Raw genomic sequence first — 18151 nt, forward strand, 5'->3', positions numbered from 1 at the left:
CACTAAACCACAGAGAGTACAAGGCACTGTAGAATTAATATTTTTGTCAAGAAGTGGGAATGGATTATCAAATCAAGTGTTAACATACTGGGGAACTCTGTGCTCTTTCTAGCGCTGCAGGCAAGTTAGCAAAGTTTTGATCGTAGGTAGGATATAGGAGTTTTTATCCCCAAGCTGATGGTAAATGTATAAACTTTTTTGACTGCACGTGGTTTTTAAGACTAATGAAGATCAAAAGAGAATTGAGCTGTCAGGATGTTTAAGAAGCTGTCTTTCCGTGGTCTCCTTCATACACACTCCTTGAAGGGAAAGGTCAGGTGATGAATCACAGCACTTGAGATTAATGGAACGACAAGGAATGTTTTTTGGAACTGTAAATATAATACAGCTTTTTTATGGCTCTTTGAGGTTAAAGGATCTCTTAGGATTATGATAATTAAGAACTGAGACTCTTATACTACAATTCTGGAAAAATCAGAATAAGTAAATTTCTGGGTGGACCTCATATGCTGACAAGTTTCTCTAAGTATGGAGTGAATTCTTTACCATTGTTTCCTCCCAGTAAGGAGTATGATAAATTCTTATAAGCTTTGGCCAAACATTCCCTAAAAGTGATGATGACAACTTCAGATTTAGAAGAAAGACCGTGAAGTCTGGTTTTAAACCAATCTGCCATTGCATTCATGGAGGCCAAATTGTTTGTGATTTTGTCTAGAAAGTTGATTCAGAATTCTTTGGCAATGGAAGAGTTGCTAAATTACAAAAAAGTTATTTTAGGGGAATTGCTTTACTAGAGAGAAGCAAGTGCAGTTTTCTGTTTTCCTAGTACTATGAAAAATTCCTTTTACAGCTTTTGCACTTTAATTGTCTGGATTATGACAACTGTAGAAAGTACTATTACCAGTATTTGTAGAAATCAAAATCTGATTGCATGTTATATTCCAAAATGATCTGAGGGCTGCTCCAAAGGTAATGCCTCCTGTTTTATTATGTTCACTCATAATGTCAGAGTGGATGTTGGTATAGCAGTAGAGGTTGAACCTTTCCACCAGTATTCTGTTATATTTTGTTGCCATGTGGCAGATAGCAGCAGAGGGGCAGTCTGACAGAATGGAGTCTGACATGGAAGTGCAGATGAAGCAAAGATGTGTCTTTTTCCATGCAGAAAAAATAGTACCCATTCATAGAAATGAATAAAAAATAAGACAATAAAGGCACTTCATTTTACAGAATACTTATTTTGTAAGTTATGCATTTTGTATACCTTCCTTTTTCTTCTCTTGCTTTAATAATAAAATATGTTTTTTAGAGCTATTCGTGCAAATTCTGAGTTTTACTTATGAAGAACAGGTTCAAGATACTACATAACAAACTGTTTGGCAGCTGAGAAAAATTATGCTTTCCACAGTCTTTTTTCTGTCCACCTCAGGCAGACCTGAGGTGATTGTGAAGCAGTATTATGTGCACGTGAAAAGTGCATGTGGATTGGGAAGTTGCAAGTTCTGAACTTTGATCCACAGACCCCGGCAGGTTATAGTGGGTTGCCATAGGTGAGCAGTACAGTTGCTGTCTTCTCAGCTGTAAAATATGATTGCTTTGTCTGTGGATGTGTAGTCATTAATATCAGTATCTCTGATGAAAATGGTGTATGGTAGAAAGAACTAAGAATTAAAGCTGGAGTAATGCATTTCCTCTTTACTTTCTCCTACGTTTTCCTACTTTTGTCTGGAATGTAGTTTTTAAGATTAATTTTTTTCCATATTTCTGGATGCTGAATGTTTTCTTTTGATCTTTTCTTCAGGCTGGCAAATAAGCAGGACAGAGAAGGAGCTCTGTCAGAAGCAGATGTAATTGAGACCTTATCTCTGGAAAAGCTTGTCAATGAACACAAATGTCTGTGTCAGATTGTAAGTATGTTTTAAGATGCTTCATTTTCTTATGCATACGTGCTTGTAAGGAGTAGGGAATTATGCCATTTAGCATAACATTGAAATGAGAAGCCTGCAATCCCAGCAACAAGAATAACATTTATGCAAACCCTGAAGAAATTTACACCAGTTCTGTCTATTATCTTAGTTTTTCTCAGAGAAGCAAGGTTAATCCTCACAGAAACAAGATATTTCTGCCATATGTCTTCTCCTTGTTTAAATTCTGCTAGAGTGTAATTCATTCAAGATATAAGAGGTTAAAAATCAGTGGGTACTGCAAGTTACAGGGCATTAGTGTCATGCTTGTACTGAGCTCTGCAGCCTACATAATGCTTGCAAGGAGGTAGGGGATTATGCCATATAGCATAAAAATGAAACAAGATGCCTGCAATCCCAGCAAAGATACGGTATGTACATCTGTATTTATTTTTTATTTTTTTCAATCAATCCACTGTTCATCTTGACACTTGGCTTCTGAATTTGTTGAAGACATTGCTACAAAGGTTGTCACTTACTACTCCAGCTTGAAACCATATAAAAATAATGAATTAGTAATGTGGGTATATAGCAAGTTTAGTTTCCACCCTCTTGAAGAAGTAGAAAGTGAAATTTGCTTATGTTGACATTCAGGAAGGACCACTGTTCAGTTGTAATGTTTGTCTCTTTTCTGTCCATAGCTAAAACCTCATGTAGTCTGAGTTATCATCTGTGAAACAGTAAGAGTAAAGTAAATTAAGTATTTCTTCTAATTCCCAGCCCAGTAGACACAGTAAGATCTAGTTAATAGTTAATATCTGTCCTAAAATAATTACATTTTAGATGTAGTAGTCATGGTCATTTTTTAATCAACAAATCTTCTAATTCAAGTATTTGTGAGTTTTAAGTGTATGATCTTTTTGTAATTGCCACATAAATGTTTTAAGAATATTACAGATTATATAGAAACTATTGAACAATACTGGAAGATTATTTTGAATATACATTCCATCTGATATGTGGGTGTTAAAGTTAAAAGCATTTTTAATTCTGTAGGAAGAGTTTAAATATTCATTGAGTAGCACAGATATAATGTTATTTTGTAGGAAGCTGTATTATAGCATAGGTCCCCTACATTCATAGTCTCTTGACCCTTTGAAGGCTTTTCTTCATTCAGCAGACATTGCACTGAGTATACAGCAGCAGTCAAAAACATAAAAAGATCACAGTATTGTTCTTGAGGGATTTCTATGGTAATATTATTTTCTTACAAATCATTAGCAATAGAAAAAACTTGAAAGATTCTAATGCATGTTTCCAGTACTTTAGATTTACTTACTTTCCCATTCTCTGTTTTTATCTTGAAACTAGACTGTGTACTCTGAGTCATTTCAGCTGAAAGCAGCTGTGAGAATCTTGCAAACTTCTTTATGAAGTATGGATTATAGAATTGTAGAATGGTCTGGGTTGAAAAGGACCATAATGATCATCTGTTTTCAACCCCCAAGGAAAGGCTTTTACTAGGATCATTAAAGATAAACCTGGTCGCAAGCTCTTTCAGTATGATCATTCATGGGATAAATTTAAATATGGGATTATGAAACAAAAACAGATTTAAATAAAATGAGGCAGGAATCAAAAAAAACCTTTCTTTTAATATTCAGTCAGTTTTCTTTTGGATTTTTATATTTCTCTGCAAAAATATTAAAGCAATTTGAGTCATTTGTCTAGCAGTCATACAGTGTCAGTCAGAATGACCATCATCTTTTTTTAATATTTCTATGCTTTCTGTATCTCTAAATTTCTATATTTTATACTTGAACTACTACAGAAGTAACCTTTGTGCAAGCCTAGATGAAAATAGACTGGTCTATTAGCTTAGTTTCTTAGAGAGTCTACACGTCTTCTCCCTGATAAGGTTTTTCTAGAGAATGCCATGGTGTTCTGTAGTAAATAACACTCATATTTGAACCTTAGAATTGAGCCACATCTTTTTTGTTCCAATCAGAGCCAGTTATAGTTGTCTTCCTGATTACAAACACAAACAAAAAATTATTTTTTTCCTATTTGGAATTTTCTCTTCTTTTGAGGACTATTATCATAACTCCTGGATGCTTTATCATTTCAAGGAGAAGCTCACTCCTGTCCTTTCAACATGTTCCTACTAGATGTACTTATAATCAATATTTTTTAAATTATTTTTCGGTTCCTCTTATTTCCCTCTAGTCAACCACTCTTACTTCAAGTGTTGTATCGAGTATTCTAAAATAGTTTAGCAAAATTTAGCACCTGTTTTTCCAATAGATTTGTTTACTTGTGTCTCTTTGTTTATGAGAATATCATAACAAAAGTTTTATTTCAGTCAAAATGGATGTTTTACTTCATTCCTCTCCTGATCTGAGAAATTGAAGAGGTTTGAGTTTTTCTGACAAATTCAGATACAATTTTATTAATCTCCTAAATGCTTGTGAATAACTTGAACATTTATTTCACGAACTGAAGCTAAACTGCTTTCCTTGGATCTTATTTTTTTCCTCCATTTTACTAGATAAATATAATTTAGGCTATTATAATGCACCAGCAAGATAGAAAATACATATTTGAGTTTGATAAAATGCTTATATTCCTATGAAGATGCATAGATTGTCTGTTGAAATAGGAATATAAATAGATGTGTAAATGAATAATGGATATGTATATAACTGGTGTATATGTACGTTTATTTGGATATTGACATGCAAACATTTTTCTGTGCAGCAGGTAGTATTGCCAAAGTGAGACAGGAAATACAGGAATTTGGTAGACCTGATGTGATTTGTATCTTAACAAAAAAATACATCTACATTTACACAATAACTAAATGCAGATTTATTTCTCATACTTCTAAATGTTTTGCAAGCTTAAGATCAGCAGTATTGGTTTGGCTGGACCCATGTATTTGGTGAAGTAATCTGAACTGCAAATAATTAAATAATATCCCCCCCCCCCGGTTTTTTTTTCCTTCTTATATTTACAGGAACCTTGCTCAGCTGTCATGGGCTATGGGAAAAAAATTGATAAATCAATTAAAAAGGGTTTATATTGGCTTCTGCATATCATAGCAAAAGATTTCGATGCCTTAAATGAGCGCATCCAAAGAGATACTACAGAACAAAAGGCATATGAGGAACAAAAGAAACGAGAACGAGCTGAGCGAGTGAGAAGGATACGAGAAGAAAGGTTCATTTTCTGCTATTTCTCCTACCTCCCTTCCCTCCCTCTCTAGGATATTTGATTAATTCTTGTTCATAGAGCTTATGTGATGGATTTAAGGCTTCAAGTCAGGGCTTACGTGTTAGAAGTAAGGACCTGAATGCCAAACCTTTTCTTTAAGACCTACAAATTTTTGCCTGTTTCAGTCCCTTTTTTCATGCTGGAGTGAGAATTGCAAAGCCATTTGTGGAATAAATTTGGTCTTGCTGATAGAACTTCACAGGATGCTAACAATAAATATATGTATATATAATCATTTAATCTTAATATATCTTCAGGTGTGTCCTAAAATAACCTTTTACTAACTTAAATGACACTTTGTAACCCATATGTGAATTTACAAGATTAAACTTTGCTTGATGCTGTGCCTAATAAACTTTAGGATATCCAGCCCACAAGGCACGGAGTGGACTTAACATGATTTAGGGAAGTAGGGACTCATGATCTGGCAAACCTGATCTATCTGTAGGTGTCCTTGCAAAGGTCCCTTCCAACTCAAACGATCTGAGCATTTATTAGTTTTCTTCCAAGGTCTTTTGCAGTTGTCAGCAGCCTACCAGGGTTCCGATTAGAGACTGAGCATTTTACTGGGGAATTATCACAAAATGCTCTAAGTGCCCGTTTTCTCTCTGTCTGCCCAAAAAATGTAGAGACATGCAAGTCTGAGTTATTGTGAGAAGTAACTGTGAAGCTTCTGTGAAGTCTCTTGATTTGTGCCCTTACTTATTTGGTTTGATTTTCTCAACTTTTCTGACTCTCGCTGAAACAAATTATTTTCCCTAACTGTTACTATATGTACTGAGTAGTTTGTCAGCTGTTCTCCTTTCCATATGTTAATAGAATCTAGAACGATGAGAAACAAAATGTGCTAAATGCACGGCTGACTTGGTGCTCATTTTTGGGCAATATTAACCGTTTACTTGCTGTTCAGAATGTCACTTCTCACTTGTGATTTTCCTCTTAAAGAAATCCAAACCAATTTTTTTGGATTAATTTGGGTGAGCGATGGCTCGGTGTGTACCCTGATGTGGCTCTGGGCAGGCTGGTCTGGTGGCTGGCAATCCTGCATATAGCAGGGGGGTTGAAAGTAGATGATCACTGTGGTCTTTTTCAACCCAGGCCATTCTGTGATTCTGCGATTCTGTGAAATACAGAAGATGTTTTAGATAGTCTGGTTTCTCAGCATGTCAATTTTCTTGAATATTGAAGTGAAATAATAGTTGTGGAAGATTAACAATGCTGATATGTCATCATAATGCTGAACCATCAAAATCTTTGTTACAGAAGTATTGTCACATGTCTGATCCTTAGAAACTGCAGGCTTTCTGAAGTGCAACTTGAGCATTCTGGCACGTAACAACATGTGTTTTTACCTGTGCTATAACGTGTCTTTATGTTCTACTGATGTTAGCCTGTTACTATGATTTTTGTAGAATGTGTTTTCCAAAATAGAGAATGATGCTGTAAAAATCAGCTGGCGTATCCTGGAGGATGAGTTAGATGACCTAATAACTGGTCTCTATTTTGTAAAATTTATGACCTGGCTACTTGATAATTCTTTGTTCATCTTTCTCCTCTATCCACAAAACACACTATAACAACAACAAAATAATATCAACTAAAAAGGGAAAGAGAAGAAGGAAGAAGTGTACATGATGAGGAGGACCCTGAGCCTGGGAATTCTGAAAACCCTTTCCAGCCTATAGCTGCAGTAATCTCTGAGGTATGGGAATATGTGGAAATCTGGATCATTTTAGACCTTCTAACAAATGTCTGAGAGGTAATAAGAAAAGTGGTTTCTTTGAAAGAATTGCTCTAAGTCAGTACACACACCACATTTTTTTTTTTTTTTAATCTTGGCAGTCTTGTTTTCTGAGCAACAAATCAATGCTTTCTTGTTAAGAAAATTTCCTAGTATTGGTTTAAGGGGGAAAAAATTGAAGACGCAGTAAAATAATCACACTGTAAAAACTTGATTGAAAATATTTCCTGATTAAACTGTTGGACATTCAGGACTGGAAAATATTCCAAGTCTGCCAATTTCTTGTAAGGAGTTTTAGTGTTGTAGTTACTTAGATAGAATCTTCCTGCCTACTTCAACTTCTTAGATTTCTCAGCATAACCTGTTGTTTTCTATTGAAAATTAAGACTGGAAAAAAATTTGCTTAGGACTATTGTTCTTGTATATATATGTAGTGTCTTTTCTTCCTCATCTAACCAAAAAATAAAAACAATGCAAGAAAACAGGCTGTAACGCTTTGTCACTCATATGTAAGTGGATGTCAAGATATAAATGTGAAGATAATTTCTTTTGCTGTAAGTCCCTTGTCTTTTTTTTCTTCTTGTGCCACTCCAGGTAGCGTAATGGAGATGTTACCTTCTTCAGTTATTATCTGAAAAGTTTGCATGCTATATCTGAGACCAAAAAAAAAAAAAAAAAAAAAAAAGTACTTCAGGAAAATTTCCTTGTATCATTAGTTTACAGCATTAAAAGTTATAAAAACAAATTAAAATATTATCATTATTATTATTATTATTATTATTAGAATGAAAAACAAATTGAGAAGGAAAAGAAGCGGCAAAGGTTGGAGACTGAAAAGGCGACTGTTGTTTCAACATCTCAAACAGAACAGGAACAAGTGGATGCCCAGCAATTATCAATTAACGGTAGTCAAAATACAAATGGCACCAGACTAGAAACATGCAATTCTACTACTGCACAGCATTTGCAGCATGAAGAAAATGAGCAGCAAACCTCAGAAAGCCTTGACTCAGGTAACTCTGCTTCCTTCTAATGTCATTTTTCACACATTTCTTCCCTATGTCTGCATTACTTTTCAAGATGCTACATGTTAATTGAGTCTATTCAAAGCACACCATTCTGTTATTGAACTGAAAGATCTACTTTTAAAAAGTGTGTATTTGCTAGTTTGACTGATATTACTAGACGGAATGGCCTCAAGTTGTGCCAGGGGAAATTCAGGTTGGACGTTAGGAAATCCTTCTTCTCTGAGAGAATGGTCAGGCACTGGAACAGGCTGCCCAGGGAGGTGGTGGAGTCACAGTCCCTGAAGGTGTTCAAGAAATGTTTAAATGTTGTACTGAGGGATGTGTTTTAGTGGGAAATATTGGTGGCATGTGGATGGTTGAACTGGATAATCTTGGAGGTCCTTTCCAAACTTGGTGATTCTATGATTCTGTGATTACAGCTGAAACTGAGTCCTTTGTTATCATAATCTGTGATCCAGTTGCCATCGCTACCAAGCTAAGATGAATTTGTTTATTAAAATGTAGAGTTTGCATATATTTTATGCTTACAGTAACAAAGTGTGCTGTATACATTGCACATTTCACAAACTTTTGTTGTACTGTGCAAATCCAGACTGAAAATGCTCATGCGTCTCACCCCAGTGATCATATTAAAAGATGATTTAACATGTTCTCTGAATATAACCATGTAGTATGTAATTATATATTCATTTAATTATTTCTGTTCCGTATAGATAACAGTAAGAAGAAAAATAAAAAAACAAAATTAAAAAGAGGCCACAGAGTAGAACCCATTAATGGAGATGATGCAGTTCCCCCAAATCCTACACCACCAGCAGCTCTTCCACCAGGTAAATGTACTAATAAGCAATAACTGATGTCTCAATCTGTGGTTTTAAAACTTTTAAAATATTTATCTGTCAATGATGAAACTGATATGCACACAGAGATATACTGCCAAAACTTCTTTAAGAAATCTCTGATGTAGTTTCCCACTTCACAATCTGAAGTTTTAGCAGTATTGATTTCATTCATACCACGGGGAGAAGTTGTTGTTTTCACATGCACAGGAAAGGAGTCAGACTAATATCAGTGGGTAATCAAAATATCAGTGTTTTTAAGGGTAGATCATTTTATTTTAAAATTATTTAAGTGGAATTCATCAAATGTATAATACGTTTTTTTTTTTCCATTCCTAAATGCTTTGAATTCTCCAAAAAGAGACTGGTGTCCATAAATTTTCTCAGAATCAAGTAGAGATGTATTTTGACAGTTTTTGTTTTTCTTTAGTTGGATGGGGAACTCCTAAACTTAATAGACTTCGAAAACTCGAGCCTCTTGGTGAAACACATCATACTGGTAATTTAAATCATTTTGGGTTTTGAACTTTCTTAAAGCATTCTCCACTGTTTGTTTGCTTCTACAGTCATTTCATTCTTCTTTTTTTTTTTTTAATTTTCAATGTCAGTTTTCTGTGACCAAAAGCTAACCCTGTAATTTACTTGAAAGCATCTTTTTGGTTTTTCGAGTCTCATATCTTTTTTCCCTTTTTTTTTGACCAAAGATGTAAGTTCTTTCAGATCCCCTTGCAAAATTTAACATTGTATGGGATGTTAAAAGCTAGTTGTTATTTGTTCAAACAGAATGAACCTAAATATTATAAAAATGCATATTACAGACAGTACTAGGATAGTTACTTTAAGTGTGCAAACCAGGATATAAGTGGGCAAACCATACATTCTCAGTTTTAGATGAAAGTCTTCATTTTTCTTATGGTTTTTATTTTTCAGTTTTTCAAAAATCATGAAGACATTTGGAGTAGTATGAGAGGAGGATAAGCATACTAAAGCAATGGACACACTTGATCAAAGAAAACATTAATTCAGGAGTTTATAGAGAAAAGAGATCAGATTTAATCCTTGAATTAATCGTATCAAGTCATGGTTAAGGTCATGTAATACAGCACCATGTGGACATATCTGCCGAATTTCTGAAGCAACAGAATGTGCAGCTTCTCTGCCAAAGGATAACCAACACACAATTAATCAAAAGTTGCCTAAAGGGGAATTAAAATCTCTGAGACTGCACATTTATCTTCCAAAGGAACGTACATAAAATGTAGTCTTTAGTCTGCATTTCAGAAAATTTTAATCACAAAGCCATCTTTCTGCTTTTTTTTTTTTTTTTTTTTTTAAAGGAATGTAGAGAAAAGAAGGCAAGACAGAAAATCCAGATGGAGAGGTAGGGAGGGAAAGAAAGGGAAGGGGTGATAATTGTAGGTTTTTTTAATTTTTTTTTTAACTCAGTCTATGCCTAAGGGAGCTGTCACATTTTGTAGGAAAAGCATGGGTGGACAAGGAAGAAAAAAAAAATTAAGCTAGTTTCTCTACTCACAGTACTCACAGGTGTGTAAGATCAGTGACCTGAGACCTGTGCTTCTTTAGTTTATTTGTAAAATAGAAATAGTAATGAAAATATTTTGGGATCTAAAGATAGAAAACACATCGGTAAGGGAACAATCTAATGACCAGAGGTAACCACTGAGGTCAGAGGAAACTTAGAGCGCTCAGCACTTTGCAGATTAAAAATGTTGCCTGGGCTTCTGCCAGAGATTTGTTTTGTCAGAAGTTTTGTTAATAACAGAAACAGCATAGAGCAGTAACATGTATTTCTTGAGCTATTTCAGCTTTTTTTTTTTTTTTTCCCCACACAAATTATTTCCAACATGGTAAAAGCTAAAAGTTATTTTCAATAACCTGCTATGTATGAGTCAGTATGGACTCTGAATGGATACTCTTTTAATGAACACTGGAAAAATCTTCACTTTCTCTTTAACTGGATGCTAAAGAAAAACAAAAAAAAGCCTATGTCATTAGATTCTCTCTTTCTTCATCTTTTTTGAACATTGCCATTTTACTCTGAATAAGAATTTCATGCTAAAGGCCATTTTAATAGTGGACTTCACACCTATAAATACTGTTACTTTTTCAGCAACTGCTTTCTTCGGCTCAGGGGAGCAGAGTTCCTAGTGCTCATCACTACTGTTGATGACAGAGGTGTAGAAGGCATAAAACATATCTGCTTTATCTTTGTCACTTTTTATGAAGTGACCATCCCCATCACATAGTGAACCAGTGTTATCTTTGGTCCTTCTTTTGCTGTTAAAATATTTTTTAAAGCCCTCTTTGTTGTCCCTCACAGTACACTGGCCACACAATTTTCTCTCTAGAATGGATAACAACAATTTTTCCAGCCTCACTTCCAGTGGCCATATACCTTCTTGCTTAGACAAGCCAGCCTTCTTTCCTGCCTACATGACTTCCAACATATTGTAATTGCTTATTCCTGTGCTCTTAAGAAGTGATGCTTAAAAAATGTCCAGCACTGATGGACACCAAGGCCTTCAAATAGTTTACTAGGGGACCTTGCCAAGTAGTTCACTGAGCAGCCTGTACCCTGCTCTCCCCATATCCAGGATTGAAGGTTTAATGTCAATTTTCCTCCTATCATAAAAGATTTTAGATTCAACTACTTCATGGTTGCTATGGCCAAGATGGCCATCATTTGCCACTTCACCCATGGGACCCTCTCTGTTTGCAAGCAACAAAACTAGGAGAGGACTTTGCCGAATTGGCTCCCTTAGAACCAGTATCATGAAGTTACCAAGATATTTTAGGAATCTCCTGTACCTGTTTCTATCAGCTGTGTGGTATTCCCAGTGAACATCTGGCAAGTTGAAGTCACCCTTTAGGACGAGGGTGGATGATCTAGAGGTATCTCTTAGTTCCTTGAAGAACAATTCCTCAACATCATCATCCTGGCTGGGAGGCCTGTAGCAGAATTCCACACTGATAGTTGCTTTATTTCCTTCACCCTTCATCCTTACCCAGTTCATCCCATCCCTCACACACAGCCATCTCCTGCCTCATCTGCCGTCCTTGTCCCTGCTGAAGAGCCCAGAACTGTCCATTGTGATATACTGATCACACAACTCTTCCCACTATGCTCCACATCTGTTGATTATGTTGTAGTTCTGGGATTGAGCCAAGGCTCCTAGCTTGATTTCATGATAATTGATGGCAAGTGTCTTGAAGACGCAATTTGTGATGAAGGCTTATAGGTTTTTATTTTTTGTTTTTTTGTTTTTTTGTTTTTTTTAATTTCCTTCAGCTGAGACTTTGATAAGGCTTTATTTCTTTTGAGATTTTAAGTATTTAAGTTAAAGACTGCATTTAAAAGTTCAGTGACCTTTGTTTTTGCACAGAGATTTTTTTCAGGAGTACACTCAAAGTCCATGTCCAAGAGCGTATATAACTGAATCATTTGGTAGCTTTTCAATATACATCAAGAAACCAGCCCTCTTATGCTTCAAAACAAGGTTTTACATTGTTTGTTTCTGCTAGTCAATGAAAAGACACAGGAATAGATGTTTCCCAGAATTCGTGTATAATCAGGTGTAAGGTTTATGACTTCAGGATAGCAGTTATTTCTTTGCTTCTGTATTGTTACTGTTTTTTTTTAAGTGAGGCAGAGATGTAGAATCATAGAATCGCTCAGGTTGGAAAAGACCTTAAAGATCATCAAATCCAACCACAACCTAACCATACCACCCTAACTAATAACCCTCTGCTAAATCACGTCCCTGAGCACCACATCCAAACAGTTTTTAAATACATCCAGGGATGGTGACTCAATCACCTCCTGGGGAGCCTATGCCAGTGCTTAACAACACTTTCTGTAAAGAAAGGGTTTTTCCTGATACCCAACCTAAACTTACCCTGCTGCAGCTTGAGGCCGTTTCCCCTCGTCCTGTCACCTCTCACCAGTGAGAAGAGACCAATCCTGCTCTCACTGTAAGCACCTTTCAGGTATTGGAAGAGAGCAATAAGGTCTCCCCTCAGCCTCCTTTTCCCAAGACAAAACAGCCCCAGTTCCTTCAGTCTCTCCTCGTAGGGCACGTTCTCCAAGCCCTTCACAAGCCCTGTTGCCCTTCTCTGGACCTGCTCCAGCACCTCAATGTCCTTTCTGTACTGAGGTGCCCAAAACTGAACACAGTTCTAGTACTGGTATTGCTGCAGAAATACACAAAACTAGTGTAGTATGAGGTGAAAACAACAATGCAAAGGTTTTTAATGCGAGGTGTTATCAGAGATGTAAATCCATCTTAATAATTTAATGTGCAAACTGAAAAGTGTGTTCGTTATTGGGCTATGTAGGACATAGATTGTGTCATTTTGTGTCATTCTTAGCAGAGAACGTTGTGCTGGATGTTTAAGGCAAAGTTAACAAGCAGTATAGTAAACTATTTCAATCTTTAATTAGTTACTTCCACTAAGGACTGCAATTTTTCCTGTCATGGTAATGATTCTAGCACAACACTTGGTAGTATCTGTTTATTGGCACTAGAGAATGCATTTGCAGGAATGATGAACCTGTCTTACGGATAATAGGAGCTAAAATTGTCTGCCAGTCCTTAAGTTGTCTGCCAGACCTCGAAGAGCTGACAGTAATAAAACATCCATTGTGCAGGTTTTCATCTACCCTGCAATCATTTTTAGCAGTTCTGTTGCTTTTCAGATGTTGATGGAATACTGAGTTAGTTCCATTAAAGTCAAGGGATTCCAAGAGTACAGAAGTCTGCTTATGCATTTTGCTTATGCAGTGATAGCTAAAAGCTTGATCCTACACACATGTATACGTATTCTTAGATTCTTAGAGCAACGTGATACAACTTGTTTTTGTTAGCTTTAGCTCGGAAATGCAGTTTTAATTCAAGTTATTTCATGTTTAGAACAAGTGTAATACAGCTTTTATTGGAAAACTATGCTCTCTTAAAGTTGAATTTTGTGTTTGGTGGCGTGTTGTTAAATCTTCGCTGGGGAGGAAATTGTCCATGTAACTGAAGTTGAGATTTGAATAATTCAAAAAGCTACTTAGTTTCTCTTTTTGATACCTGCCTCCTCTTACCATCTTTTTTTTTTTCTTTTGTGAAACATTTTGTATGTACCTCTCTGCATGATTTGTGTCTTGTTTCTTTTGTATCACTAGCAAATATTTAAGGATGATGCTTATTCTCTTCTGGTGTACTTAATAGCTTTGAATGTACTTAATAGTTTTGAATGATTTTCCTCCTTTAAATTCCTTTATTGGCAACAGGTAATGTTACACCTATATCTAAAAATTCATAATATAGTTATAGAAAATTAGTATGCTTTTCAAGATAGACGCCATGCATAAAAGGAAACAAAATTTTGGGTGCTGCTTAGTGTTACTGTCACTTAAAACTTGATTGCAACGGCTGCACTGAATACACCAAAATTCAAATTTTTATACTTCATTTTCTCTGTTGCCAGTTCTATACTTTGCATGTTTCATGCTCTATATTTAGGATCATAGAATCATAGAATGGCCTGGGTTGAAAAGGACCACAATGATCATCCAGTTTCAACCCCCCTGCTATGTGCAGGGTCGCCAACCAGCAGACCAGGCTGCCCAGAGCCACATCCAGCCTGGCCTTGAATGCCTCCAGGGATGGGGCATCCACAGCCTCCTTGGGCAACCTGGTCCAGTGTGTCACCATGCTATCTGTGAAAAAATTCCTCCTAATATCTAACCTAAACCTTCCCTGTCTCAGTTTAAAACCATTCCCCTTTGTCCTATCACTATCCACCCTTATAAACAGTTGTTTACAGGATGTTTGTAGATTACTTCTGGACGTGATCTTCCAAGTGCTGATGCATGTTTAACAAAATGTAATTAAATGTGGTTTTTTTTGGACATTACACCAGCAGCTGTTAGCACTATGCCTGAAAGTTGCTTTGTAGGAATTAGCTCTAAACATGTCAGCTATGGAAACAACATTTGGCCTTATTTAAACAGTTTATTAAGCAAAGGAGATGGTAAACATCCATTTAATGTGTTTTTCTTCTCTGGCATTTTTTATACAGATTTCTATGGAAAACCTCTGCCACCATTAACTGTACGCCAAAGACCAAACAGTGATGCCCATGATGTCACTGCTTAACTGGATCCCAGATAACAATGAAAAAGCATTGTCAAGAAATTGTATTGTAAAATGGGTTTTGTCCATGAAGAAAAATTTTTAAAATGACAGTCTATGAGCTTCTTGCAAAGTAAAAATTTGGTAACAATTAAACACAGAGTTCATTCTGTTCTACTTTGTCATTTACTTTTCACATCACCAGCACTTCAGGGTGAAGAAAGCATGAAAGCAAGGAAGATCTGTGTTTTCATGGAAGCTCCTATGAACACAGTACGGAATACATGTTGGGTTTACTTGTGAAAATCCATAGCTATAAACCCGAAGAAAAATACCTTCAAGATGATAAAATATTGGATTGTATGTTCTCTTTGACACCTTTCACCAGGTGCTGTGCAGTGGTTGACATTTTTGCAGCTAATAAATGGTTCTAATGCATTTTTTTTATGTATGTTAGGGTGAATATAGGCAGGTTAAATAACAAATATCAAGTATATTTTTCTAACTTTTTATAAAACTATTTGAAAATATATGTGGATTTTCCTACCTACTATCAATAAAACAACACCCAGAAAGCATTAGAAAGCTGATACCTAAATACATGCAAGTAAAATGTGTTTGGCTTAACATTTTTCTTACAGTAGCAATATCTCTTATTAGGGATTACATTACCTTTATTACTTATTTCTGGCAATCTGAAGGGAGGTAGGTAGAAAGGGAACTTTAATATAAATACATTTTTTACAAAATTAAGCTATTTGAATCACCTGATTTTTTTCTTATACATTGTTTTAGTTTTGTTAACTGAGTTGGGTGTAGGTAATAAGTTCAGTTTGAAAAATAGAGCTGAATATTGTTTTGTCTGTTACGACATACAATCAAATTGCACACTGTGAAAGTTTTGCACTAATTCAGTCATCAGTTCTGATGAAAAACTGAATCATCCAATATGCGTTTAAGCTCCAGCACTTTTTAATCTCATTAACAGTAAAATGCCATGTTGAAAATAAAAGAATCTCCAGAATTTTAAGAAGTTATATAATGTCCCTGTGTAGTGTTTTAATTTTACATTTAAAAAGATCAAATACAAGGAATATGTAAAACAGGTTAGAAATGGTTATGTTACGTGGTTACTGACATGCTCTATATGCCGTCTTTCCTTTTACTTTCGACGCAACCATTGGTATATTATACAAAAGTATATAGCCGTGCCACTTAGTTACAAGGACAGAACCCTTATTCAGAGTCTTTTTAAGAAGTGCTCTTTGCTGATTTTCCATTCTGCTCTCAGTTTTCCATAAAGTGATATTATTTAATGATTGGAGAAGAAATTACATTAATGTGATGCATTCAGCACTTTGACGTTAGAAATCTTTGCTGCATACCCGCAGTGTCAATAAGTTACACAAATAAGTATACCGTATTGAAATGACACGATTAATTAAGATTTTAAGAGTATGTTTGAGTGGAGAAAAGAATCAGTCTTAAAAATATGAAGTTTAAATTGGGTAGAGAGGAGTATTCCAGGCTTGTAAATTTGGCAGACAGACAAAACAATTTGTATGTGGCTGTCAGAATGAGAACACTTTTCTTATATTCTAATAGTGTATTATGGTTCAGTTTGATGATTTGAGAGAGTTAGTCATTTTCACTTCAAACAAACATATTTACTGGAGGAAGGATTGAATATTTTTTTATAAGTACAATCCCAATCTTAACCAATTTTAATCTGTTACCACTTCATTATTTTGGCTTCATTATTTTGACTCCATTTTTGCTTCTTTTTTATTTATTTATTTTTTTTTTTTTACAGTTTCAGTTTCTAGAAATGCATTACCCTTTTATATTAACACTAATAAAAAATAAATTAATTGAAGTCTTTATTAAAAAAATAAAGCTAAATACTGCTGTGGAAACAAAATTTGAGAAACTAAAAGGTAAGATGTTGTTACTTATGTGTGGAATGTGTGCTAAGCGTCTTGTGCGTGTGGACAGGTGTATCAGTTTTGTTTCTGCTTTTAAAATAATCTGTACCAATAAATGACCAAAGTACTAAAAATGTTTCATACTGTTTTGTTTATGAAAATGTATTGACCACAGCAGCTTTTTATTTTTTTGTTACTTTGATTTTTTATTTGCTCAAGATTGCATTTATATCCACACTAAAACTAATTTACAGCATCAACATTTCCCACATTATCATAATTTTTATTTTTGAGGCAAAAATAGTCAAAAATATTTTATGTCTACAAGCCTCATTTGCATTGCTAGTATATAAAGCTCTAAATTTTAAAAGCAAATGTAGTTTGGAGATGTTTATCCTAAGATAGAAGAAATTCCCCCCTTCAGATAAACTGTTTCCTTACCCAGGATTGCTCTTGGCAACTGCTCTGTGGTAACAAGGCCTGCACTTCTTACAAAACTTAGGGAAATAGGCTATGGAAAGGTTGATGTTCTGTCTGTACGCCTCACTGAATATTAATTTAACATAACTTCAAGTTATTTTCCTCTTGGGCTACTGGAATGACCAAGGTTGAGGGAAGTGCAGAGTGAGAACAGTAAGGTGTGCTTCCCTCATCCCACAACTTCCTCCTTCATCCTGGACTTCGCACATTAAGCCTTTCTCAGGCACATAAATAGCACAGTACTAATTACACTCCATGACTGTAGGGCAGGTATTGAGCATGGTACTGATCACACTTAATGCCTCACTAAGACAGGCTTGTGGTCTGTGTTATTGGCAAAGTACAATTCAACTGTATGTATTTTCTTGCGTATGTTAGTAATAGGACTTGGCAGATCTACAGCTGCAGAGAACTGTACTTTTAGACCAGCTTTATTTCATATCTGGTGGTACAACTCATCTATTAAAAACCTTTCTGGTTTCCTTTCAATTGAGTATGCAGGAGCACTCTGTTTCACCCACTGGCTCCTCAGGATATTGATTGAAACACTTTAAACTAGCTTTGAAGTTTGACGATCATTTGCATGAGGTGAGCATGAATGTTCCTAGTCTTCATTAGTCAGTGCCTGAAACTCAAATATTTATTTGGCGCTCTTGCCTTTACCTTTGCACCCCTTTCCATTCTGGTTTTTAGAGGCCAGTGTAAGTGCAGAGGAGCTGCACAAGCAGTCATTAACAAAGAGCCCTGCTAGGGGAATTTGCCGTTTCCAAATTGCTCTTACTGAAGAAGTCAGTGTACTGGTTTAAGTGGGCCACAGCAAC

At 35.6% G+C, this 18151-nt stretch overlaps 1 protein-coding gene across 5 annotated transcripts in view; it reads left to right on the plus strand.

Moving 5' to 3' along the window:
- The window catches only part of ARL13B (ADP ribosylation factor like GTPase 13B), a 46930-nt gene extending 29946 nt beyond the window's left edge, over nucleotides 1–16984 (plus strand). For 4 of the 5 annotated variants that reach the window (XM_042811077.1, XM_042811075.1, XM_042811076.1 and 1 more), the window contains 7 exons: nucleotides 1802–1907; nucleotides 4921–5123; nucleotides 6783–6879; nucleotides 7703–7931; nucleotides 8660–8776; nucleotides 9216–9284; nucleotides 14873–16984. In XM_042811077.1, the coding sequence (XP_042667011.1) occupies nucleotides 1802–1907; nucleotides 4921–5123; nucleotides 6783–6879; nucleotides 7703–7931; nucleotides 8660–8776; nucleotides 9216–9284; nucleotides 14873–14949 (898 nt within the window). In that variant the 3' untranslated portion in view covers nucleotides 14950–16984. The remainder of the gene's footprint in view (nucleotides 1–1801; nucleotides 1908–4920; nucleotides 5124–6782; nucleotides 6880–7702; nucleotides 7932–8659; nucleotides 8777–9215; nucleotides 9285–14872) is intronic. The other variant, XM_042811078.1, reaches the window with a different exon arrangement.
- The last annotated feature ends 1167 nt before the right edge of the window (nucleotides 16985–18151 follow it).

The sequence above is a fragment of the Centrocercus urophasianus genome, unplaced genomic scaffold (genome assembly GCF_019232065.1).
Source record: "Centrocercus urophasianus isolate 14NV4802_14NV808 unplaced genomic scaffold, USGS_Curo_1.0 seq_12, whole genome shotgun sequence".
Lineage (NCBI taxonomy): Eukaryota > Metazoa > Chordata > Aves > Galliformes > Phasianidae > Centrocercus > Centrocercus urophasianus.